This window comes from Takifugu flavidus, chromosome 8 (assembly GCF_003711565.1).
Source record: "Takifugu flavidus isolate HTHZ2018 chromosome 8, ASM371156v2, whole genome shotgun sequence".
Taxonomy (NCBI): domain Eukaryota; kingdom Metazoa; phylum Chordata; class Actinopteri; order Tetraodontiformes; family Tetraodontidae; genus Takifugu; species Takifugu flavidus.
Window position 1 is genome coordinate 14988866 of NC_079527.1, and position 25946 is coordinate 15014811.

General features: G+C 49.5%; 3 protein-coding genes across 3 annotated transcripts; 1 reads left to right on the forward strand and 2 right to left on the reverse strand.

Moving 5' to 3' along the window:
* Positions 1 to 1787: 1787 nt before the first annotated feature.
* On the reverse strand, positions 1788 to 17236 carry LOC130530671 (uncharacterized). Its single transcript, XM_057042062.1, has 17 exons — positions 16757 to 17236; positions 15952 to 16080; positions 15509 to 15583; positions 15072 to 15245; positions 14833 to 14984; positions 14561 to 14749; positions 13871 to 14468; positions 13379 to 13541; positions 10930 to 11041; positions 9418 to 9508; positions 8794 to 8880; positions 6232 to 6384; positions 5193 to 5322; positions 5066 to 5098; positions 4830 to 4924; positions 4148 to 4231; positions 1788 to 1980 (listed from the first exon to the last, which is right to left on the reverse strand). The coding sequence occupies exons 1-17, from the start codon at positions 16826 to 16828 to the stop codon at positions 1849 to 1851; spliced, it is 2469 nt and encodes an 822-aa protein (XP_056898042.1). The 5' UTR covers positions 16829 to 17236; the 3' UTR covers positions 1788 to 1848.
* A 360-nt stretch (positions 17237 to 17596) lies between these two features.
* Positions 17597 to 21843, forward strand: cd40 (CD40 molecule, TNF receptor superfamily member 5). Its single transcript, XM_057042063.1, has 9 exons — positions 17597 to 17773; positions 19030 to 19111; positions 19300 to 19422; positions 19500 to 19643; positions 19715 to 19808; positions 20016 to 20071; positions 20453 to 20542; positions 20627 to 20658; positions 21315 to 21843. The coding sequence occupies exons 1-9, from the start codon at positions 17723 to 17725 to the stop codon at positions 21564 to 21566; spliced, it is 924 nt and encodes a 307-aa protein (XP_056898043.1). The 5' UTR covers positions 17597 to 17722; the 3' UTR covers positions 21567 to 21843.
* Positions 21844 to 23444: 1601 nt separating this feature from the next.
* irx7 (iroquois homeobox 7) lies at positions 23445 to 25590 on the reverse strand. The gene is made up of 2 exons (XM_057042064.1): positions 24579 to 25590; positions 23445 to 24425 (listed from the first exon to the last, which is right to left on the reverse strand). Exons 1-2 carry the CDS (start codon positions 24789 to 24791, stop codon positions 23682 to 23684), a joined length of 957 nt encoding a protein of 318 aa, XP_056898044.1. The 5' UTR covers positions 24792 to 25590; the 3' UTR covers positions 23445 to 23681.
* Positions 25591 to 25946: the final 356 nt, after the last annotated feature.

Genomic DNA, 25946 nt, shown 5'->3' on the forward strand with positions numbered 1-25946 from the left:
TTTCAGGTGTCCTGCGCAGATATTGACGAAGGATTAGAGGTAGGAGCACTCGGCTCCGTGTCCTCGTGTTATTTACAGGCGTCCACAAAGCGGCAGATCAATTCTTGCGCCCTTTCTCTGACTTACAAAGTGTCACATCTACTTTCTGGCTGAAATTCATCTGCAGATGAGCAGAATCTGCCGTGTGGAGTGCAGAGAAATCGAGACCAATGAAATCTATCTTTGAAAAGGTGTAAAAATGTGACTGAAGAGAACTTTATGCTGCATTTAGAATGTTTCTATTGTCGTCCACACAGAGGTGGAGAACTCTTCTTCAGAGGGTAACGAGGTGTATAAACCAAACGCACCATCAAAGGACGACGAGGGGAGGCAGATTATTGGTCAGGTTCTTCTTCCTGGAGCCCCTCAGGAAGTGGTCGCTGCAGCGCCTCCACAATGTTCTTCCAGGAGCCGAAGAATTCAGGGCCCACGAATGAATGAACAAAGCCTAGAAACCCTCATTTGATGCTGGAGACTCTAGATCAGCACGTGGGAGGGCGGTCGTTTGATCTTTGCATCAGCAGGTGAGGAATTTCCATTAAAGGGGCGAAAGTGTTGGGATTTCAACCAACAACCTGTCCAAAAACGGATGTGACCAGATCATGAGCAGCCAGAATCGCTGCTCTTCTAACGGCTTTTGTGTTACCTGCACCGCCAACAGATGGTTCCCTCCTTAATTCCACTCATATTTAGCTTTCTTCATGAATGTCGGCATTTTCTTGAATTTATTTCTTTAATCTGGGGACGAATTCACCTGAAAGTGCAGATTAATACCAGAGGCCGCCTGTGGCGCTGCTGGTAGCAGACACGTGCTAATGCTTTGACTAATGGATGATATTTCCATGTATATTTTCCCGTTTCCGTGGGATATTTATTTGCTCTGCAGCTACTGCAATATTCCCTCTGCAGGCTGACCAGCAGATTGTGAATAAACCATAATAACGTCTTGACACCATGATATTTGCACCCAAGGTCTAATTTTCCAATTTTTCTCCTTCGTTCCATACTTATATGTTTGCCTCTACGGTTTGTCGACCCGCCGGTGCTCATTCATCATCGAGAAACTGTAATTTATTCAGATAAAAATGCACATTAGCTCGTTTGCTGCCACTTCTGCTGCATCTGGACGGAAACGGTCCGGCTGAAACCACACGGATCGCATTAATCTTTCACTCCGGGAATGATTTTTGGATGTGATCTCTACTCAGAGAGGGAAGTCATCCATAAAAGACAGAGGGGGGGAAAGTCCAGCCTCTCCTCTCGCATCACCTGGATCAGCGCTGGCGCAGACGGAGCCGCGTTGAGCCAAAAAAGAGCCGACTCACTTTTACCAGGCGTCAGATCCACATTGGCACTGAAATTTCCAGTAGTGGAAATGAGAGCGAGCGGCAGACGCCTCCGTCCGACCCGCCCAGAAGCGTGTTTCTGCCCCTGGCGCAGTGGGCCTGCCATGTGTCTTTTGTAACCTGCTCCTCCAGCTGGACCCTGTGGTCCTGCTCCTGGAGAATACGCTTCTTTCATCCTTTCAGCAGTTTTGAGGGTCACGTTTTCATTCACGGAGTCGCGGCCACAACTTCCTGAAGGCTACTGAAAGGCAGAACAACGTGTGAAGCGCTGTCACATCGCTGCACCTGAGCTCCACAACCAGGAGAAGCCCTGGACTCCTCCAGAAGGGACAGGAGACGTCCCGGAGCTGCAGCAGCTTCAGGGGGGACACTGGACTCCAAGAAAAGACACGATGACATCACTTCAGTGGTTCTCAGGTAATTTATTGCTCCCACCGTCTCCACATGGGGCCAGATCCAAGCTTCAGCTGGACTGGTCCACAGCCGTCACGCCTGATCTCAGGTCAGCGTGAGTCCTCCTAAAGTCGTGGACAAAGTGAGAGATCAGCCCGAACAGCTCCTGGGAGTCCTGATCTGCAGCTTCGCCGAATTTGACCTTGAAGAGAGGAGAGAGGAAGGAGTCAACCAGGAGGCAACGCTGGGACCTGGTGATGGTGAGCAACACGGTCGGCTGCGGCTGGTCCACGCTGGCGCAACGATGCCACCTAATCACCTCGTTTGCTTCATTAGAGGGGAGCCTCCACCCCCGCTCCGGTTAATCGGATAAATCAGCAGGAATTGGAAAAACCAAACTGTCGGCATTTCAGAGGTGAAAAGGTGCCGTTTGGTAATTCCCTTCCCTGCATGCAGATCCTCGCTCTCCAGTCCGAGTTAAACGGCGGCGGCTGCACTCAGAACCGGCCCGAGCCGGTTCAAACACGTGTCTTTTATGTGTCGCCGCGTTCGCCGGCGCGCTGAAACATCCCATTGTCGCCTGTCTCGCCAAAAGTCAGGCGAGCTCAGCAGGAAGAGCACAAAGTCCCTCAAGATAAAAAAGGTGTGTGTGAGCAGAGAGAGCTGACACCGGCGAACACACACCTGCCCTTAAAAAACCGTAAAGAAGGTGAAGACAAACGAGATTTGAACGTGTAAAAACGCTTCAGAGGCGTCGATGCAAGAGTGTGAAAACACCTTTGAGAGGGGAGGATTGGAGCTGCTGCTCCTGCTCCTCACGTCCTCGTGACCTGATGTCCTGAACATCAGCTGATGGTTCCTGCAGCCTGTGTGTGTGTGTGTGTGGGGGGGGGGAATGCTGCTGATGGAATCCATTAATGATGATTCACTCTTAATTTGTCTTTAAATGGAAGCGGAACTCTTAAAGTTACGGAAGCGGCAGCTTTAGGAGACCTCGCAGCGACGTAATCTCCATAAAATCTCTGCTCCTGTTTTAAAATCAGGCCTCCGGAGTAACGGCCACAAAAAAGCCCCCCCACAAACTCAACTGCCAAAAAAATTAATGAGGCCCTTCGATGTGTTATGAATATGCATGGTGACTGTTCAAGAGCATCATTAGGAATTCTCTTTCCAGTGACGAGATGTGACTAAATATGAGGCAGGTGGAGCTGAGACGGAGGATTCATCGGAATATTTCAGGCTTCATTCTGGAGAAAATGAGACTAATTAGCAATTCCACCATTGACTTGAGGACATTAAAGATCTCCCAGCCTACAGGAGCCGCTACAAAGGTGACATTAAACTCCACAAAAGCAGATTATTCCCGGTGGGGAGATGATGCTCCACACCCTGAGATTTACTCATCAGAATTCCCACAATCACGTAAATATATCGGCAGCGTGATGATCCGTCATCGGGCCTAATCAGGAGCCAACGAGCCAAGTCGGCTCAGAGGTTCCTGTCTGGTAATTAATGTGGACCACGTTCTCCACAATTAATCAACATGGCTTTAGTGAGCGTCGGGTGTGTGAAAACACACAGGAAGTGCAGAAAAAGGGTTTCCTGTGGTGAACAGACTCCCTCCACATCGACAGTATTGTTGTCCAGAGGAGCCAGGAACATCTCTCCGCTGCTTCTTATATGGGAGAAGATGAATAAAGAGCTTCTCAGGAGGTTTTTCTTCTCCGCTCGCTTCCTCACACAGGAACAAAGCACAGAATCCAATTGTGGGTTTAATATAACACAATTTTCTGAGCCCACAGTTCCCCGATCGCAATATCTCAGTGGTGAGCGCAGGCGGAGGGGAGCGTGGACGCTGAGATGATGGATCATCCTCAGAGGAGGGGTGGGGAGCCGCCGCCGTGGCGGGAATGGTTGTTTTTGCTGGTCAAAGAGGAGATGAGCTGCATCCGCATAATTAACAGCAGCTCAGAGTGAAAGAGTCGCCGCCACGGCTGGTGTCAGGGATGGAAGAACACGGACGAGGAATGCTCCTCACACAAACCTGGGAAACCTTTCTCAGTAATGCAGGAATGAAGGAATTCAAACTATCGTTATTGCAAATCCAGCAGGAGGTTCTTCTGCTCTCACTAATCTGTGATCATCAGCAACAGCACGTTTGCGCACCACCTCTGAAGTGTCCTTGTGCAGCACGTTAAGGAGGCCAAATAAGACAGAAGCAACCTTGTTGACTTTTCTTTCCTTGTGACACACATGGGCTCTCCCAGTGGATTGTGGGGGATTGTCGTGGCAAATAATTGAAGAGGGCCTCCTGCACCACACGACTGGAGAGCGAAGCCTCGGCCCAGTGGAGAAGGAGCAATAATTACCAGTATGGTGGAGTAGAGTTTCTTCATCTCCTCACAGAGCTTCGTCAGCGCCGACAGGTCAGTGTTGTACTTGTCGATCAACGTCTGCGGCGAAAAAATGGGAAATTAGTTTGTTTTTACCTTTAATCAATGGCTGAACAGATGCTGTCAGTGCTAAAGCTAATGTGAAGGTTAATGCTAAAGCTAATGCTAAAGTTAATGTTAAAATTAAAGTTAAAGCTAATGTTAATAACGTTACTCTCACAGACTGAGATTAGTGGGATCATTTATTGCAGGAATGAAATGAATTTATTAATTTTGCTTAATCACTAAGTACTTTTGCAGGTTTTACATGCTAATTATAAGCTTAAAGAAACACATCATTAATTGTTCTGTGAGGAAAGGTTTTGGCTGCAAACACAAATTGGACAAAAACAGTTTATTACAAAAGGGGTGAAAAGATATAAATTTCAACTGTTGTTCAGCGTTGCTCCTTAATTCATTACATTTCTGAATTTGAATTGTTTTTATTGCAATTATTTTAACATTCAGCTCCACAGTTGTGCCTGAGGTGTCTACAGTTCCTCATCTTCAGCATTTATGCTCAATAACAAAAGCAGAAATTTTTATTATCAGCTTTATTTTGCAGCTTTTAGTCAAAACTTTAAAGCAACAGCAAAAGAAACAACAGGAAAACTTTCACCTTCAGGTCTTTGGAGAACTTGGCCTGTTGGCTTCCAGTTTTCCTCTTTGATGTTTTTCTGTACTGGATGACTTTCTGTAGTTCGTTCTTCAAAACTGGAACACACACACACACACACACACACACACACACAGACAGAAGAATAATAATTGGTTGGTGATTAAATTGGTCATTTAAAGTTTAGAGCTGAGTTTTTGCTCATGAATATCTGATGGGGGTCATTTTGATCTCCTCACCATCGATTTCTGCGGTCAGTCCTTTGATGGAGGCTGTCCAACGAGAGGAGGAGAGAGAATTTCACCTCAAACGTACAAAAGAACCGCTCTTTTCTTCAATTCTGATTAAATGGGAGGTGGAACACACCTCCTGGGATGGTTTCGAATTCCGCCAACTCCTGGGTAAAAGCGGCCAAACTCGGCTCGTGCAAGATGATCTGCTCCACGACGGCGTGCAGCAGGGTGAAGCCCCTGTCCCTCCCCCGCAGCTGGGACAGCTGAGGAGGGGCAAAACGGCAGAATGAGCAGCGAGGCAGCGAACGAGAGACTTTCTCATCTGCATGAGAAACACGCAGTCATTTTCCATCATTACTGGTAGAACTAGAAACGCTCTCCGTGGTCGGAGCGGCGGCGCCGCTGCACTTTAGGGTGCGTTCATTGGCATGCAGAGGGCGTCCGCTCGGGATCTTTGACAGACACTCTTTCAAGGTTCTGTTTGTTTGCCAATTTGAGGCCCTGGGGGGACATGAGACACGCACAAGGTGCTCAGGAGAAGGAGAGACGGTTCTGGAGAAACTGGGCGCTGGTCATTCATCTGGCGAGGCCGAGCGGAGCGGAGCGGAGCGGAGCGGACCGGACCAGACGCGCGGCTTCATTAGACGCGGCTCGGGATGTTTTACCGGCAGGAGCGCCGCCTCCTCAGCCTTCCCATTAGAGGGACGTGAGGGTCGAAAATGCAAATTGGCAGGAGGAAGAAAATAGGTTTTAGCTTTCACCACCTCTCGCTAATTGACAATAATGATATTTCATCCACCGAGGAAGCACATTAAGACGTCTCGTCGCACACGCAATTTAAAATACGCTAAACTAAATGACAGCCCTTTCCTCCGGCTTTGAAGCAACACGCCAGCAACCATCGCCTGGATCCAGCCTCAGCGGCGCTGAGGAGGTCTTCAGAAAAGACCATCAGCGCCGCCCCGTTTAGGAGACGCCACCAGGCCGACTCGTTCCACCGCTCTCACCGGACTTTGGGCACAGGTGACGTCTCCTGTGACGGCAGCTACACGCGTGTCCACACCTGATGTGGCCCGACTGGGTCAGAAAGCAGCAGCAGAGGGATGAGGAGCCACGGAGAAGCTGTCGTGGCTGCCAGCGAGGGGAAGCTCGTTCAAAGGTCAGACTCGTACTTTGGTTAAGGAGGACAGGCGGATTCCCTTGGCCTTTTCCTTCCCGGCGTTCTCATTCAGGTAATTGCCGATGGCGAGGAGGTGCTCCAGCACGGAGACAAACGACCTGCAGCTCTTGAGCTGTGTGCACATTCGGATCTTCTGGTTAATCAGCTGCAAGACAAACACACAAACGGGTTGTTTTCATCCGTACTCCAGCCTGAATGAAGCCGATCCGGGTTCAAACAAATAACTCCAGGTCTCGTTGGGGGTCTCCTGCGTCGGGATCCGACCTCATGTGTGAATAATGAGAGCTCGGCTGTCTGGTGAGATCAGGAGTGCTTCGTGATTGTGTCTACATCCCTCCAGGATGTCTCTTATCCGCCTCTCTGACCATCTGAGAGCAGATTCTGTTGAATATGGATGCAGATCCTATTTAGCACAAATCAAAGTTGTTGGGATTTCAGGAAGAGGAGTTGATGCTCCGGAGGTTTTGTCCTCCACAAACAGCTCGGCGCTCCAGCCAACAGCAACACTCCCACCATATGCTGCTGTGTGAAGAAGAACCCCCCCAAAAAAACCAACCGGGGGGACCGAGGAGACAAAGCAGCTCCATTTATTTACCGGCTGTGGAAGTGAGCATCTGAAAGAGGCTAATATGGAATTCTTCAAGGAATGTTGGACTATAATAACACTTTACAACCTCTATGAGTGCGGCTCTGGTTTGAGACATGGGGGGGTGTAATCCTCACCTCAGACTTGGTGTATAAAGAGTTTATTAAAATGTCAGAGACGCGCTGTCGGTGACGGAACAACGGCTTTAATCTTTTGGGAATCTACCCAACAAAAAAGCAAATCTCAACTCAAGTGTATAAAATCCAAACGGCTCCAGTTTGTAAAAGGCGTCTAGTTTGGTTTGAATCCCCTCGAGAGGCGGGTGTTTGCTCACAGCCAGAAACGAGCTCGGATGAATCTGAAGAGTTTCTCAGTTCTAGGAGGAAGAAAACACTTGATAGATGAGGAAGAAGTGGCGAGGCACCATCTGGCGGCAGCACACCTCACATCTCCTGAGAGATGAAGCCAACGAGATCGGCATTGAACACCTGCGGAGCACGGATCAGGAGCATAGAGAGAAAAGGTTTCAAACTAATCTGAAACATGGGCTGTGATTCTGGAATCCTGTCCGGCTGTCTCCAGGGACGCCGGCTCTGAGCGTTGGCCTCCAACCGTCACTCAAAGCTCCACACCTACTTCCTGCCACACCAACGCTGATCAGCCAGGTTTGGAACGTTCATCACGAACACTCCGGTCTGAGCAGGAAAACAACCTTTTAAGGAAGAGCTGAAGTTCCGTCAGGAGGCGGCTCAGGCGGGGAGGAAGCGCTAAAGTGAAACATAATGAAACGCTTCATCTTTCTGGCGGCGCCGTCCTGCCGACGCACAACTGTCGCTCCCGACAGAGAAGGATGGCAGCGGCAGGCGGAGGGTTCCAGCGCATCACTCTCGTGCGTGTTTCTGCTCGTTCTTAGACAGTCGCAGAGACGATACATCAGGACGGAGGCAGCCGAGCTGAAAGGAACAGGAGCCGCACAATCCCATTTTTAAAAACAAGCAGGCGCCCGGAGGCTCGCTGGGTGGGAACATCCTCCCGCCCGGCAGACCTCAACGCCAACAAACAGCAACGCTCCCTAAAGTCCTCCACCTGTATCATCCTGACTAACAACGCTCCCTAAAGTCCTCCACCTGTATCATCCTGACTAACAACGCTCCTAAAGTCCTCCACCTGTATCATCCTGACTAACAACGCTCCCTAAAGTCCTCCACCTGTATCATCCTGACTAACAACGCTCCCTAAAGTCCTCCACCTGTATCATCCTGACTAACAACGCTCCCTAAACTCCTCCACCTGTATCATCCTGACTAACAACACTCCCTAAAGTCCTCCACCTGTATCATCCTGACTAACAACGCTCCCTAAAGTTCTCCACCTGTATCATCCTGACTAACAATGCTCCTGGAATTTCACCCACACAGAACAACCAGATCAATAAACTCTGACTTCACATCCTCAAAGGGATTTTTGAGTAGACGTGTCAGGTTTCTGCTTAATGAGCCAAACTGAAGTTCATACGGGAAGAACGGGCAGTTTAAGCCTTCCCGACGTTCCGGCCAGAAGATGCACCAGGTGTTGTCTGATTCTAATGTCTTTGAAGAAAACCTGTTCACTGATTTGGACATCACGGAACCCGACGCGGGCTTTATGAGAGAGGGCTGAAATGTCTGCTCTACATCATCTACACTTGATTTGATTAGGCTCCATCTTCTGCTCGCCGTCAAATGAAGAGAAAGTGCCTTTTTATTAACCATCCAGCAAGAGCTCCCACCGCCTCGAACACAAAAAAAAGCTTTCGCGCGTTAATGTCAGTTTGTCTCCGGATTGACTTTTCATTTCAGGCTGAAGCTTCACGCCAGCGAGCGCCTTCAGGAGGGTGATGTGGACGTCGGCGGTGGCTTCCTGCTCTCTGGACTGCAGAGAGACTGAGCCGGCAGATGTTCGACTCCAGGGGAGATGGCGAGAACTCACCGGCTGCAGGTCACTCATGCCGACGGGGAGCTCCCTCAGCGTCAGCAGCAGGTCCAGCTGTGTGCTCAGGAAGGGGATGTTGCACATCTGCAAGAGAGGGACACGGATCAGGTGGCGCTGCGGCGGGGCGCTCTGTTGGCGCGGCGCTCTGTTGCCGCGGCGCTCTGTTGCCGCGGCGCTCTGTTGACGCGGCGCTCTGTTGGCGCGGCCTGAGGTGAGAGCGGACGCCGCAGGCTCGGCCACAGGCGGCTCGATAGAGCTACGCGCACGTTGAAACGAGCGGCTCAGCTACCGAGTCGACCTTTGAGTCCGTTAACCTCTAATCAATCACCGCACAGGCGTCTGGCTGCTCGCTCAGGCAACGTCTTCGAGGAGCCAAAGGTCGCTCTGTCTGACAGAAGGTCACGGGGAGATATTTATAGATCCTTTTGCTATCTGACCGACTGATTCTTCTCACCTGTTCTCAGGAGAGATTAACAGCCAAAACGATCACATTCTCACAGCATTGGTGCTTAAATACGCTGAGGAAACTCAAATATTCCTGATCCTTCTGCGGACCAGAGCCTGGCCACCGCCGGGCGTGTTGGGCCGGGCCACGCCGTACTGGGCGCTGGTGAACTGTACCTCCATCATGTACTGGTCCACAATATGCAGCTCGCTCACTGGGCCCTTGTGGGATTTGTACATTTCCACGTCGTCCACGGTGGGGACGTACCTGGAATCAGAGCAACAAACACGAGGTCAGAGACTGAGCTCAGGCGGCTCCGACACCGGCTCAAAGGTTCTGACAAAAGACGTCGCGTTCAGCTAAAGCGGACCGGTGCTGGACGGCGAGGACAGCGCGTCGGCCCGGAACGCCTCTATAATAAATACTCATCCCAGCGACTTGTGTTGCTTTGAAAGGTCGCGGTGCGTATTAACCCTATTCTAATATTGATTATTCACACGCGCTTGTGAGTAATGAGGCGCCGGCACGCGTGATGATCGCCGGCGTGCACGGCAGCTTTGTTGGTGAATGAAGTCACTCTGATTCCAGGACGCTTCGCTGCGGCTGGGCCAGAACTAAAGCCCTGATGTTGAGGCAGGTGTGAAAGATGCTCGTCGGCGTGCACGAGCGCGGCGGCAGAGAAACACGGACAATGGGAATCCAAACACAACAGAGTTGCACCAGCCGTGCGGCGTCCCAGGTATCGATGCGAGTGTGTTTTCCTGGCTCGGAAGTTGTTTTCCAGAATAAAGAACAACATTTGGGCAGCAGCAGCAGTAAGAATGGAATATTTGGATTTAAAGATTCATGTCTCCATCTCCAGCTTCCCCTCTTTAGACCGGCTGTAAAACCGTGATTCGCAGCGACCCGTGTTAACCCGAGCACGCCTGGCGCCGCTCGCCACCCCCCCCCCCCCCCCCCACCTCCGTGACGGAGGGGACGCTGATGGGCCCGGCCACTCCCTCGCTTGCTCGGAGGCTGAACCCGAAGCCCGGGTGCGCTCCTGCCGTCGGATCTGTGAGTTCTGACCTCAGACCGAAGGCGTTCACTTTTTCATGAGCCGGGTTCTGAGCCACCGGAGCGGCGCTGCTCATCAATATTGCAGCACCTGTTGGGAGTGGTTCTTTCAAGATTGTGTTCCTCAGGCTCCGGCATTAAAATATATATTATGTTTTCATGTGGAATAAATAAAATCCCCCACACAGTACATTAATCCACCCCCGCCTTGCAGGAGGTCACATCCCATCAGCCACTGCTCAGACTGCAGTTTAGAACCAGGCGGCGTTTTGCTCGCTACCCGTCGTACGTTCCCGAGGGCGCGTCAATAGTTTCCATCTCCGCAAATAACCAGGGATGAATCTTTTATTAGTCAGCTGCTCTGGTAAAAGGTTCTGGAAGCTGCTGTTTAGTCTCAGAGCTGTGAAGGAAACAGCAGCTCCACAGGTGCCCCCCCCGCTCCAACCACTGCGTGTCGAACGTGCACGGGCGAGATTCATCACCACGGAATCCAGTGAACTCCAGTTTTAGAGGCAGCTGGACTTTATGTGTCTGGATTATTATGGGCTACATCATTTTTCCTGCCAGTGTTCAGCTCACCACAGACTAGGAATCAGCGTTTCGGAGAGTTTTTCCTCTCTCTTTTCTCTTACCTTCGCAGAGATGTGATGTGCTCATCAGACAGTCCTCCGTCTTCCTCGCTGATGATGAAGAGTTTGTCCTTGAGCTCTCGCGGCTGCACTGGGAAACTTTTGAGGAAAATGTCTAGAAGAGCGAAAGATTTCAAAATCAGTTCACTCCAAAAGCTTTAAAGCTGCCAGCTTTCCTGCACCAATTACTAATCAAAATTCTGGATCTTTCACTTCATTTACATAATTATTTCATCTTTTACAAACACCGGAGGTGGTCAAAAACATCTGCGTCCCAAAAAGTCCAACTGAAGGACTTTTCAACATTCATGGAAGTTCCAAACACTGAATTTTAACACTATCAGCAACTTTCCCAAATTTTTCTATTCTTTCCGGGACTAAATTAGGAGTCCGATATAGGAAATGCAGCAGCGATTCAAACAAACGTGCTGATAGAGACGCTGCAATGCTGCAACGTGTGTCTGAAGCTATGAGGTTAAACAGCAGAGACAGAAATTCCCTCATCAGCTGCCCCTCTGTCACCTTTTGAAATGAGTAATCCTGACATCAGACATCTAAATCATGGCAAGTTGTCCTGGCAACCTGACGCTGAGGGCAATTAAATGAAAACACAAGAGTAGATCCAGCTCTTTGTTGAGTGGCACTCCGACAATACGTGCATTATTCTCTAAAATTGGAGTGCAGAAGTGGAGCGTTTCCTGCTGGGAGCAGGGCGAATCGGGCACACTTTTAATGAGCAGAGCGACATTTCCACTCATCAGACAGGCAGCAGGCGCAGGGTGAAGAGCCAGATCACCCAAAAAGCCCACAGAACCCCGGTGGAGCCCAACCAGGAGTGGAGAGATGCAGCAAACGTCCTCAACCTTCAGTTAAAGAACTTTAATTCTTTCCCTTTGCAACATTTCTTCACTAAAGAGGAACAATCAGCTCCTAGAGGGAGAAAAACAACAGCTTGTGCAGTTTTTCTTTCTTTAACATCCTGTTGTTGCTCTACAGAAACAGAAACACCACCAGAAACGTCATCATCTTCGTCTGACTGTCTGGGTTTTCAGGGCCTTCACACATCTGGATCGCTCTGCATTCTCCCGATGCAGCTGTTGCTTCGCGCGATCATGAGCTTCATGTTGATTAGCTGATTAGCTAAACCAGCGCTAACCACCTCCTGCTCCTCTCTCTCCCTCAGTGTCTGACTGAGAAACCCAACAAGCCCATGGTGCAGCCTCCTAGTCGCTGCTGATTAAATGCTCGTACCTTATTCCTTAATTATTGATGAGCGTCTCATATTATCTCATCGAGGTGTTGTTAGACAGTCTGCTGAGCTGTTGCTACACGGAGCCAGGCTTTGCATGCGCTCACGGCTGCCAGCATAATGAGATCAGATGAATAAAAACCCCTGGCAAAGACTGAGCCATGAGCAGAAAACCAACACTGATCTAGGAAGGTTTGTGACAACAAACAGGCAAACAAGCACAGGGGGGCTCAGGGGGGCTCTGGGTGTCACTGCGAAGGCGATGCCAAGAGAAAGAAGGGATGTTTTTGATATGCAGCTTTGGTAGGAGCAGGAATCCGGAGGCCCTCGCGCGTTTTTAACATTCAAACATGCCGAAAGTGCCTTTGGTCTACTGGCTGCATAAATGTCTGCATGAATAAACGGCTCAGAAAGGCGGGACTGCCGAAACCTTCATATTTACTAGCTTTTATACATGAATGAACGTTGTTGGTCTGATATCTAAGTGAAATACCCTTGAAAAAGACATAGGCTTTTTATATCAAAGGTAACTACAGGCTGTTTTAATCCAGCCGCAGGTTGATGTGTGGCCCCGGGTTACCTGCAGGCTGCCATCAGTCAGCTGCTGCTCCTCATACAAGTCAAAGTTTCCAGGTCAGGGAGGAACATACACTCACAGTGCTGGGGTGCTCTGTGTTGAGACAGGAAATCCCTGTCACTGCTGCTCACATCCCTGATCCATATTTTATAACCGTGAACTCTCATTATGCTGCCGGTTCACACACTCGTACCGATTCCCCCTGGAGGAACTTACAGTCTTGGAAGATTCTCGTCTATTCCGGTCCGTGAAATACACAAATCAATCAGTTGATGGAAAGCAAAGTGACATCGGCTAAGATAAAGAAAATGTTCTTTAACCGTCTCACTGCGTTTAGAGCAGCAGCAGCTGGTGACACACCGCCCCCTGCAGGCTGTTTCGGGTAACGTTTCTATTTTGGTCTCATTACAGCCTGAAAGCTTCAGCATTTCTGGGATCAGCAGTAAAGATTCCAGGTCAGCACTCTTTGAACTGGCTATTATAGTGTCTTAATCAAAACTGACGGTTTATATTTCCTGTGGGCTAGGCGCTTCTTTCTGGTGGTGGTGAAAAGAAGGCTTCAATTCATACTGTGACTTCAGTACACAGGAGAAATAGGCCAATCTCAGCCGTGCGGATCTACTCACTGAAGTTGTGTGCAATCTTCTGGTTCAGCATTATTTGTTGGCCATTACTTGGCTCAGGTACACCCAACGTCCCCAGGTCTTTTACTGAAAATTGCTCAATTAGGCGAGCTGTGTTGATTTCAATCCTCCTGCTGCTTCGCTGCGTCCAAAAGGATTTTTCAATCTGCAAAGAAATAAATTCATCCAGCACAGTCACAACATAATCACTCTGAACAGAACATAACAACCGAAAAAGAGTAATTGTTTCCTGGAATCAGTGAAAACAGGAAAAAGAAGTGAAACCAAGCTGAAACTTGCGATATGCTCGACGGCATTTCTAAGGAACGAGGTTTAAAATGAGCAAACGTACTCAGCAGGAATTCTCTTTTTCATCCCTTTGGTAAATTTACATACATTTAAACGTACTTTTTGGTTGGGAATTCGTATCAAATTTACATAAACATTGGCTTTCCTGATAAACGCGTTCCTGGGTCCAGGGGCGGCTGAGTTTACCTTGTCGGGGGCAACAACGTCCCAGTGGAAAGGTTTGGTGTGCCTTTTCTTGGAAATGCTGCACTTCCTGGGCAATGGTGGGGGGGGTGGGGGTAATGGAATGTTGGCAGCTGCTGGTCTGGGTTCAGGGCTGAGAGACTGGTGGATTGAGGTAGAAGGTGTGGACGCTTTGTGGGTGGGTGAGGCCTGGGAGGAGGTGGGAGAGGGTTGGGGGGCGGCGAGCGAGTCTTCGGGCCCAACATCTGGAGCAGACATCTTCCTCCTGGATCTAGGGACGGGTTTAGGGTCTGACGGATCGCTTTCTGCGGCACCAGCGGAGAAAGGATCTGGTGCAATCTGGTCGTCTGCAGCGTCACGGTTACCTGGGGGGCAAACGTCACCACCAGATCCACCAGTTGGCTCCAGCTCCGAGACCGTCCTCTCTGGCTCTTCAGCTTCTTCTTCTATGCTGATATTTCTCAAAGTCTGCTGGCCCACGAAGGCGTGTTCCCCCATCGACTTCCTTTTCCATTCTGAACACAGTCTGTCAATCGCCTGGACCCAAGCGTCCCGCTCCCGTTCAACGGCCCCGGGGCCACTCGCAGCAGGCAGGCGAAACCTGCCGGGAACGAAGGGAAACTTTCAATGCCAGTGAAATGACACGGTGGTGAGGCTGAAGCCCGCCTCCTCCGCCGAGCCATCGTCACTCACTGGTACGTGTTTTTGTGGGTGATCAGGGTGAAGGTGTCGGGGCTGTGAAGCTTCTCTACCCTGGTGTCGCCATCAGACAGGTGAACCACAGTGGCCATGGGCGCGTATGAGGCGCCCTCCTCATCTGCAGGGATCTGCTGCCTGGAGGGGGTCATCGTTAGCTGGCCTGGGTGGAGGCAGACCTCATACCTGGAGAAGAAAAACGCTGGTTCCAGATTCCCCACCAACCTCCTTAATCACAGGTTTCATCCATCGTTGAAGCACATCCTTACTTCACCCATCTGAAAGACGCCAGGCCGCCGCGGTGGAGCAACAGCACGCCTTCACGGAGACTCGCTTGAGGCTCCTTGTCTGGGTCTGTGCTGCCCCCCTCCGGGACGCCGTATATGTTCCCGTAGATGATCTGACTGACGAGCTGAATGATCTGCACAGAGCAGAATCACCCGGGTCAGAAGAGCTACGGGGAAAAGACAGGACACACACAGACACACACACACGCTCGCTCGCTGACCTTGTGTTTGTCCTCCAGGGAAGTTGCCTCCAGCTCATAATCATGATGGTCTTTAAAGGAAATGGAAAATCTGGATCCAGCCCCGTCGTCACAGCTCTTGACCCGTGAGAAGGAGAGCTGGCGCTGGACGATGCCTTTCTGGATGCTGCACAGCATTTTGGTCTTAAAATCGATCTAGAAAGTCACAAAATGCACATGTGGCACCTTAATGGGTGCTCAACGCCGGCCCACAGTCTGTAGCCTGACGTGGATGTTAGTTGTCATCTGAAGAAGAATCCAGGGAACAGGGATCAGCCATTAATAACCCAGTCGGGCCAGGTCACTAAGTGTGCACGTTGACTCACATTCAGGAAGCAGAGATCATTAAATATCAGGGCTTGTTCAGTTAATGTTGGCGATACCGACTTCAGCGCTTCCTGTTTGGTTCTTTCGCTCACCTGAAGAACCCGTTTCTGCCACCTGTAGCGGTTGTGCTTGTGCACGCTGAAGTTGTGTTGCGTTGGCTCTTGCTCCTGCGCACGTGAACAGAAAAAACAAGGTCCCATTCACTTAAAGTGCAGAAGAAATCTACCAAGAAAAAGAACGTTTCCCTAATGGCCTTCGAGGTGGTCTGTTGCCTCGGGGACGGCGCCCACATTCTTTTGGAGGGAATTTTTAAAACCAAACCAACAGGAAAAGCAACTCATCCCATAACCGTTAAGAAGCGACAGACAAACAAAAGTTTATTGTGTCCCCAGTTTAGTCCTCAATTCACCACAGAGATGAAAGAAAGCCGCTGAAGAAGAGTTGCTTTTTCATTCACAGACCGATCTCAGACGGGGCTGGAGCGCTCTGTCCCCAGCTCAGGGACACGCGGTCGGGGACACAGCCAAGGCCTCACCTCTTCAGCCTGGCTCTGCTGCTGAAGCACCTGCGTCCCCCCCTTCCTGGCCTGGTCCAGCGCGTCCTCTATGGACAGCTCTCCGCTCTTCACCTTGTTCATGATGCTGAGCTGCATCTCGTTGCTCAGCTGAAAGCAACAGGGACCCACCGTCAGTGACATCTGGACGTGTGTGTGTGTGTGTGTGTGTGTGTGTGTGGTGGTGATGGGGGGGGACTGAGGCAGCCCTAAATATTCCAGCATTTCTCTTTTCTTTCAGAAAATTTGCTAAAAATACAAGATTACAAAGAACATAAGCACCAAAAAAAAGAAGAATTTTTGGGAACTATTTGTTTTGTGTCAGGTGCTTCTCACGGTCACTCGTTCCCGGTTCAGGAACACTTTGGTTTCATGACGGGATGTCACGAAACCAAAGTGTTCCTGAACCGGGAACGGCTGATCTCAGGGAAGTTAAAAGCTTATTTCATCTTTTCACACACATCAGCAGCGAAACAGAGGTTTGTTGATTCTAAAGAGGAACCTGATCTGGTACAATGTACAATAACCGCATATATGTGGAACCTGACAGGAACTCATTGTGACTCTTCTGCTCAGTTTCTGCCTGAAAGGTTTCTGCTTGGTTGGGGGGAAACTTACAACCAGGCTGATTTGAGGAAGTTAAATTGCTGTAAAGTCTCCAGGCTGCGCTCAGGCAAAGCTTGGCTGCCTCCGGCTGCAGGTTGACGCCAAGAAAGAGCCAAATCCTGCCGCTTCAGCCTGGATTGATCACGTGTGATCACGCAAAAGACACAAGAACTGGGTTCACCTGTGGCAGCTGCTCGGCGCACCGCTCCACTCTGGGGGAAGCCTCCTTTTTCTTGGATCCCAAACTCAGCATGGTGAGATTTGTCAAGATTCCACTGAAAAATCCGCCCAGCTGAAAGTAGCCCAGTTTTTTGGTGGATTAGGGGCTTTTCTGCTGTCATCCAGGTGCTGAGCAGAAGTTCTCCAGCTGGGGAAAGTTGCTGTGAAATGCGGTTCAACCTTTGTCCTCTTCAGGCTCGGGTTATTTCCAGATTCGGGCACACCCACAACACGCACGGGATCTGTTTTTTTTTCTTCAGCATTTCCAGTCAGACGGCATGTCTGCACTTGTACGACAGCAAGCCTGACCTGCTGCTTTTGCAGGTTCCCCCAGGAGGGGGCGCTACAACACAGCGGCTCCTTTCCCCCTGCGCGATAAGATCACAACTCCTGTTTTTAGTCACCCTATTTTTTTATTTCCCATTCTTACTTTTGCGTCGAAATGTTATTTATTTTGGCCATGATCGCCCCCCGCCCCGTCAGAACTGGGATGAGTGCTCGTGTCTGCAGAAGGACCCACAGACAGACACGGTGAATGGAGGACAGGGTCTGGGTGCAGACGAGGCAGTTACAGGGTGGGTAATCCCCCCCACCCCGAGGAGTCCAGGGGATTCCCTCCAATGGTTCTGGCAGAGAACATCTGGGGAGTCGAGAGGTTTTCTGTCTCTTGAATGTAAAGAAGAACAAACTGAATTCATTCGGCATCACAGCACAACTGCTCCCTTCCGAAATGCAGCAGTCTGCGCGGATATTCGGGGGGGGGGGGGGGTCGTTAACAGCTCTTTACAGGAAATGGTCGAGTGTACGTGAGAGGGGGAATATCCAGAGCGGCACCCTCCTCTTCCTCCTCCTCCTCCTCCTCCTCTCTCCTCCTCCTCCTTTAAAGCAGAAGCAGCTCTGCAACACAAGCGACACAAGTTCAACCGAAATGTCCGACACACATCTGCTGCAGCTCTTCGTGATATTTTCCACTTGTCTGGTGAGTTAAGCGTTCGAAATGTTTCATCTTCAAAGAGAAAATCGCTTTTTTTAACAGGACGGAGCTGAAAATTGCGCGTTTTTAGAACCACATTAGAACACTTCCGGTTCTAATGGTCTCCTCTGTGAAATCTTTTCACTTTGTTCGAACTTCTGAGTGGATTTAGTGAATTTTAGTGTGAATATCAACGTGACGTAGCAAAATAGATCCCAAAATACTTTCACTTTCGTTTTCGTATCCAGTTTAAAGGCAAGCCAGGCTGGAATTCTGGGATTTTACCTTAATTCCTATCGGCAGACTAAATCTTTATAGCATTAAAGTCGCTGTAAAGAGAGCCTGAGATGTAGCTTTTGGTGTAACTTTATTCGAAAGTTCGGGACTTCCCGTTGGACCCTTTTACAGTTGGGTCTGAGGAAGTGAACCAACCCTTTTCACGCTAGAGAAAAGGGTTTTTACTGACGCCAAAAGTCCCACATTCCAGCCAGTGCTGATTCAGGTGAAGAAAAACTCTAAACTGTGGTTTGGTTTAAAGTTATTTTAAAAGGTTGGCGTGAGTTTATAATTAATTGATAGGAAATGAAAGTTGTGAAATTAACATTCCTGGAGTTTTGCGTGACAGACCTTAAAGATTAATAACATTTAGAGCTTCTTCTTGAGTTTTAATAGCCATTATTGTTTCAACGGTTTCTGATTAAATTCAACATGAGCAGGAAGAATTTAGTCTGGATTTAACAGGAATCCAGGAAAGGAGGCCGCCTCCGCCTGGGAATAAAACTAGTGGGGTAAAGTGGGTGGGAGGGTTGCCATTGGTTACAGCTGCTGGCTGGGTTGTCCTTCTCCTCTCCTCTCCTCTCCTCTCCTCTCCTCTCCTCTCCTCTCCTCTCCTCTCCTCTCCTCTCCTCTCTACCCCCCCCCCCCCCCCCCCCCCCCCCCCCATCAGCAGGAGGGTCCCCCTACATGAGCCTGGTCCTGCTCAAGGTTTCTTCCTGTTAAAGGGGAGTTTTTCTTTGCCACTGTTGCTTGTCTGGGGTCAGGCCCTGGGATTCTGGAAAGCGCCTTGAAACAATTTTCATTGTATAAGACGCTTTATAAATAAAGATTGATTGATTGATTGGTTGATTGATTGGTTGATTGATTGATTGATTGATTGATTGATTGATTGATTGGTTGATTGATTGATTGATTGATTGATTGGCGTGGACTCTTTTTCTGCGAACGTTGTTCCAATGTAAACGTTCAAATGCAAATGTGTGCAGGCGCCGGCGGCCGCTCAGCCTCGGTGTGACCCCATCACACAGTACCTGCAGGATGGCAAGTGCTGCAAGATGTGCGTCCCTGGTACGTACACGTTGAGCTCCACTCCCCCACGGTGCAGATTTCTGACTGACAGAAACAGAAACTCGGGACGCCGTCAGAGCACAGAGCAGCCACATCCAAAGGCTCTGACTGGACTCAAACCCAGACCCGGCGTCCTCGGCACCGTGAGCCGGCCCCCTATCGTGCGCCTCACTGTGAATCTTTTGCAGGGACCAGCATGACGTCGCTGGGCAGCTGTCTGGAGCCTCAGTGCCAGAAATGTGAGGACAACGAATATCAGGACAAATTCACCAAAGACTCCAAGTGTCTACTTCAGCCGTACTGCGATACAAGTAAGAGCGGAGCCACGGCCCCTCGTTGCCTTCCCTGCTGCGTTCTGACCTTTGGCCTGTCTTCGACGCTCCCACAGACAGAAACTTTCAGCAGCCCGTCCACGACGTCACGATACAAACCAACTGCACGTGCAAAGACGGCTTCCACTGCTCCTCCAGCGACTGCATCACCTGTGTGCCGCACACGGCCTGCGAACCGGGATACGGAGTCCAATCCAAGGGTGAGTGACGGCGCCCTCGCCTGTCCGCGTCTCCCAGAGCGCCCCAATGAGTTTGGCTGTTGTCGCTGCAGGCTATCACCTCCAGGACACCGTGTGCCAGAAATGCCCCGAGGGCACTTTTTCAGCCAATACCTCGAAGACCGAAGTCTGTCGGGAATGGACAGAGTGAGTACAGCTTGTTGGTGTGTGTTGCTACGGCTACGGTGGTGCTGTGAGAGTCGGCAGGAGCCTCTTTTAGCCCAGCCGGGATGCCGAGCTGGAGCGGTGGGGTTGTTATGGCGATAAAAGGCAGACCGAAACCTCGGGAAGTGAGCAGGAATCTGGTCCGTGCTGCGAGCATCAGGTCCACTGATCGGTTCTGATCCTTTGCAGGTGTCCACCTGGGCAGCTTCTCCAGGCTGGAACAGGAGAGTCCGATAACGTCTGCGGTGAGTTTTAAATATGTGAGAAACAAGTTAGTTTGAGCTCTCCTGCCTCGGCGCGGTTAGCTGACTCAGAGAGAAACCTCGAAGGCGGAGCTCTGGTCTGCGGTTCAGCGTGTGGGATTCGCACATTTCACCTGCAGGCCGCTTCCGCCACCGTTGTGGGCAGATTCCCAGCGAATGAATGGCTTCAGCATCAGGCGGTGATCTGTGAATCACGTTTGCTCCATATCTTAAGTGTCTTCCTCCTGCTGAAGGTGTGAAACCAGTTTCCTGTTGTCTTAAACAACACGCCGGCTAACGCCGCTGACAGACGGTGACGAGCTGCGACTGTGAGTTGAATGGATTTTTAGGTTTTTATGTTGTGTTTGTGTTTTTATGTTCCAGTTGGAAACCTTCGGCAGTACACGGCCGTGATCGGTGTGGTCACAGTATTTTTCCTTCTTGTGTGTTCAGCCGTAATTTACCTGCTTGTTGGTACGTTTTCAAATTTTTGAATATAACTGAAACAATTCCAGTTCCTGCCCAGTTCCCCTCACGCCATCTGTCTTTTTCTGATAGTTAAAAGTTGTGGGCCAGACAGGAAGCTGAAGGTAAACGCTATTTCTGTCTTTGACGCTGTTTCCTTATCTGTTTTATGAGACAGTCGAGCTTAAAGCAGCTGCCAGTAACCTCAGAGGAACCTCAACTTCAAAGATCCTACATGTTTACCACAGCCTTTGACCTACAGGGGTCGCTGTTTTTCTGCCTGTGCAATGCATTCTGGGATGCCAACAAAAGCCGCTGCTAACCTGTTTGTCCTGCTTTTGCTCCTCGTCCATCGGATCATCCTCTTTTTCAGCTGCATTTGATGAATTTCACTGTTGTTTTTCGTTCCGTGTTACCCAGAATGCATTGCAACATGAGTGAAATCCTTTTTTTATGAAAACACATTAAAACAAAAGTCAAGAGTATTTATTTTAACACTAAGTTGGGGTTCCTCTTAAAAGATTCTTTTCCTAAACTTTCTTATTGTGTGTTTGAATTCATCTATTAGCATAAACTGGTTACACTATACACACATCTTTGTTATAATGTTTGGCAAACTTAGTGTACTTTTCAGTATGATTGTTCTGCTAGCAATGAGGTGGTTGTTAGCATGTTGCTCCTCCATGTTTCTACAAACATGAAGGTTAATATTTGTTAATATTACTCGAGTATGATCACAGTTTGAAAGACGAACACACCCGTTGTCCATTTACTCTCATAGAACTGCATCGAACTCTGTGTTGGAGAAAAGCAGGAGCCGCCCAAAGAAGCCAACCCGCTGGTAACTAACCCGCAAGACACCTATGACGAGCCCATGTTACCCGAACGCCAGGCCTCACAGGAAGAACCAAGGACGCCTGAAGAGGTGGACTACGAACTGCAACAAGACATCTCCATAACAACCGAAGTACATTATACTGAAAACGGCAAGTTTGTGATGCAGGACAAGGGGAAGTCGGGCGACGAACCGTAAACGTGCGAGAGGCCTTTCACCCTTTTGGTTTATCCTGCTTTGTATTTCTGCTGCATGTTTCAGGTGTACATAACTCTTTCATTTGTACATTAAGTGTAATAATAGAATCTACTTCTGTGATGGTCCTCTGGTGGCTTTTTAATGGTGTAAATGTGTTGTTAGATTGTGTAAAACACTTGTGTGGCGATTGTGTAAGTTATTGTTGGTGGTACTTACATGTTTTTGCGCCATCCGTTTTCTCATGAAGAAATAGACAAACAATCAATTCTGAATGAAATGTGTGTGATTTTTATTTATAACAGACTTCTGGAATTACTTACAGAAGCCCTGAGCACTGCGTCCACCGATACAATACTTTGTGAACACCCTCTTTCCCATTTTTCAGGACACACAATCCCACACGACTCCCAACAATTTCCGATGCTTTCAGTTTTGTTTTTGCAGCCAACACCCATCACACAATGATTCTGATTAAAACAACTCTCAAAACTACTGCATGAAAAGATGAAATTTAAAACAACGCGATTAATTTAGCATCTAAACAAACACTAAAACTGAAGGTTTCTGTCCAACTTTACAACAGGGCAGTTTTTGATTCAGACCTTTTACTGATGCCTGAATAAAAGTTAAAGATTAGGATGATTAGTGTAATAAAAATCTGATTGAATTTAATTTTGGAGTAAAGTTAAATGACTTGATATTTCCCGTGATGCCCCGCGCCAGTGGAACCGGAAAAACGTCGGTTTGATTTTGTACCGCGGTTGTTTAACTGGAGCGCATCATTTCCTCAAAAGTTACCGAGGTTAATTTGCACAAATTAATTACTACCATTGAGTGAGGTCAAAGAGGTTTTTAAGACTCGGAGTGTCGGCACACTTCGGTTTTAATGATAATCTAATCAAATGGATTAATGGACGTGTCAGCGCAAAGATGTCTGCAAAAAAGATGTAAGTAGCTCTGAATCCTAAAAAAAAACTATTGTTGTGTGATGTGACCATGTTCTTCTGTTATTTAAAACAAAACATACTTTAAGAGTTTTAAAGTGTTGAAGAATCCCAGCGCAAACACACCTGATTCACCTGTAATTAAATGTTGTTGCAGTTGGTGCAGGTATCCATCAGGGGGCGCTGCCGCCCCATAGATTCATGTACATCGGTGCAACAATGCATGTTTTAAGGGGAGAAATAACGAGCACGCCAAAGCTTTGTCCCCATGGCTGTTAGTGGTGCTTTCCTTCCTAGATTTATGGTGAACAAGTGATACTTTTTGTGTATCAAATATGAATATTGAAACTTTGGTAGTGATGTTTACAGCATCTGTGGTGTGTGTGGTCTCCTAGTTTTGGTTTATCAGCCTGTAACTGGTCGATAGCTACTTCTGGCTGTGGAGGGGCTTGATAAGCAGGGTTTTCTACTGGTGGGGTGCAGTTCATAAAGACCCCAGTCGAAAAGCACTCCAGCGGCCTGGAGGCCCCGCTGGTCAAGGCCCAACCAGCAGAAGACTCCCATCATCCAGCAGGTCCACTCATCAGGAGCCGGCCGCTGCGATCCATTCTGGATGGTTAGGAAAATAGATGAAAGCAAACACGGGCGTTTAGTCTCTCCCCAGGTGAATCACAGTCGAGCTCCTCCACATCAGAACGAGCTGATAACTTTTATTGAAGCGGGCGTGAGGGTTTTTCCTGTATGGGGCTGAGCTCGTGCTCATCTGCTGTCTGTGTCTGCAGGGCCAGTTCCTGCAGGGACTCTGATCATCCCCAGGCTAATGGGGGTACAGTCCCTTTGATTTCAGACGCTGCTTTGATAACCAAACGCTGTCTCCTAATGAGCAGCCTGTGCTGATATTCTGCTCTGTGGAAAATATGAAACTGGAAAAGTGTCAGGAAGTTGCTACAGCAGCTTAACTTTATTAATGCAAAAATATTTATGGGTGATTAGACAAAGGAAACATAATTTACAGCTGGGTGGAGGGGAAATACATTTACATCTATTTACAGAAACGTGTGAAGTCTTTGGTCTCGAAAGCTCATCTGGCTGCGAACTTCAGGAAGCCCTGAGGTTTAGAAGGTTAAAGTGCAAATGTGAGGACAGCGTCTGTGGTCGTAAAACACCCGCTCTAGACCATTTCTCGCGGTGTGTAGCAGGACGGGACAAACAGTCCGTTCCTGGAAGCCCACTCTGCCCACAGTCTGCCGGCCGGCTGCTGAATACCGTCCACAGGCTTCCTGACGGTCTCCGAGGTGGCGGTCTCCGCCAGAGACCAGATTTTTGGTTTGTGGTTGACGATATTGTCTTTAGTTTCCAAAGCTGGCCTGTCGGAGTCACTTTTCTGCGTCTCCTCGCCGCGTTGGAGCGCTCTGTCCACGCGCTCGCTGCTCTCCAGGCGCGCATCCGCAGGTGCCGAGCTCTCCAGCGCGCTCTCGTCCCGCTCGGACCCGTCTTCGCGCTCAGGCTCGTCCTCGTTTTGCTTATCCAGATTGCGCAGCGCGCCGTCCTCCTCGTCGCTCTCTCCCTCCTGCTCCTCGTCGTCATCCTCTTCGTCCGATTTGCCCTTAGACGCCCAGCTCACCCGGTTCTCCTTCTTCAGGCGTCGCCGGGCGTTGGCGAACCACGTGGAGACCTGCGTCAGGCTCATTTTCGTGATGATGGCGAGCATGATCTTTTCCCCCTTGGTTGGATACGGGTTCTTCAGGTGCTCGTTCAGCCAGGCCTTCAGCGCGCCGGTGCTCTCTCTCGTGGCCACCTTGGCCACTCGGCCCGCATCTTCCACAGCTCCGTGGCGGTAGGGCGCAAAGAACGCACCCCCGCGAGCCAGCAGTGCGTGATGGTAGGGAGAGACCGCCTTCATGTCGAACCCATTCTGGAGAACAGGAGAAATGGACGTCATGGATGCGTAATTACGCAGGGAGCGCACAGTTCTGTTCCATATCCAAACTAGTGAGTCAAGACTTTGTAGCCGAGGCTGTGAAAGTGGCAACAAATGAGTAAAAGAAAAGGGAACTGATGGACTCACCATGTGCGTGATAGGTCTGTGGTGCGCGTACGGGACAAAGTTGTATCCTTGTAGTCCTGAGTATGTGACGGGGACCCCAGCAGCCATCGCTGCCAGATGCTGCTGCTGCTGCACCCCCGGCGGGCATCCCAGCACCGGAATCTGGTATCCAGCCGGCATGCCGAGGGTCCTCTCTAGGATGAAGTTTCCAAATCCCGTTTGCGATGCGGGCATGTTTCCTGCGTGCCAGTTGATCGGAGTTGACTGGCGGCTGCATCCTCCTGCATCTCTTTATATAGACTCCACAGCGGGCTGCCAGCGTGAGAGCCGGGGGGGTGGGGGGTGCAGGGGGAGGGCCTGGATTGGGTTGACTGACAGTTGCGTTGAAAAGACCCACCGGCTTTCACTGGGCCTAAATCCCATCAAAGAGGCTCTCCGCTGTTCCTTTTAGCGCTGAGGCCGAATGTGTTACTGCACCCAGGGCACCCCAGCAAAGCGCGAGGGCTCCCCAAATATTCCTCCTAAATAGGGTGAATATGGGGGTAATCCGGGTTTGCTGATTGCGTTGATTGAATGAGGAGCTGATTAATTAAACGCGCCTCTTGTCTGGCGCCAACAGACGCTCCGAGCGTCGCTGGTCGCACCTGATCACGCGCAGATCTGGACTTCAGCAGAATCGGGATCAGAGTTGATCCAGCAAACCAACTCAAAGGTTCCTCGCTGACCAAACAGAACCGGGCTGCGGGGGTGAGACTTTCTGGACCGAACCGCTGATGCGGCCGTTCTGGGGGCCGCGCAGCGTTTCAATGGGCCTAATTAAACCGGGTTAAGCGGAACAGGTGTTGACTAATGTCTATGATAATTGTGAGATAACAGATGCTAATGTGAGGGTGGTGGGGATGGGAGTGATAAGCAGATTACACTCTTCATGCCGGTGTGCATGATTCAGAGATGAGTTCAAAGGGGAAGCTTACCTGGTTTCAGCAGGTAGAAGAACTTAAGGAACACATAAGGAACGCTGCTGGAACACCACAGGTCCTGTTGGAGCTTGATTTCATTCGAGAATATTTAGTTATATTTGGGTGAGCCATGAAAGAACGAGTTTCCTAAATACTCATTTATTTTCAAAGTGATTGAGGAGGAACACCCATGGGGATAATTTGCTCCTCAACTCGACTGAGCAGCAACGGTTGGTTAATTATTTCAGTTTACCTGCTCAGACCGTAAAAATCTGCATTTTTATTGTATAATTGGGACAGATTTAACTTCTGCTCTTTAGTTTCCTACTTTGACTTTTTCCCCCCTGGTAGCAGACTTTTTTTGGTTTCTGGTATTTTACTCCCAATTAAGATTCTGAGAATCTCAGTTTCTCTTTACGCATTTGTGACT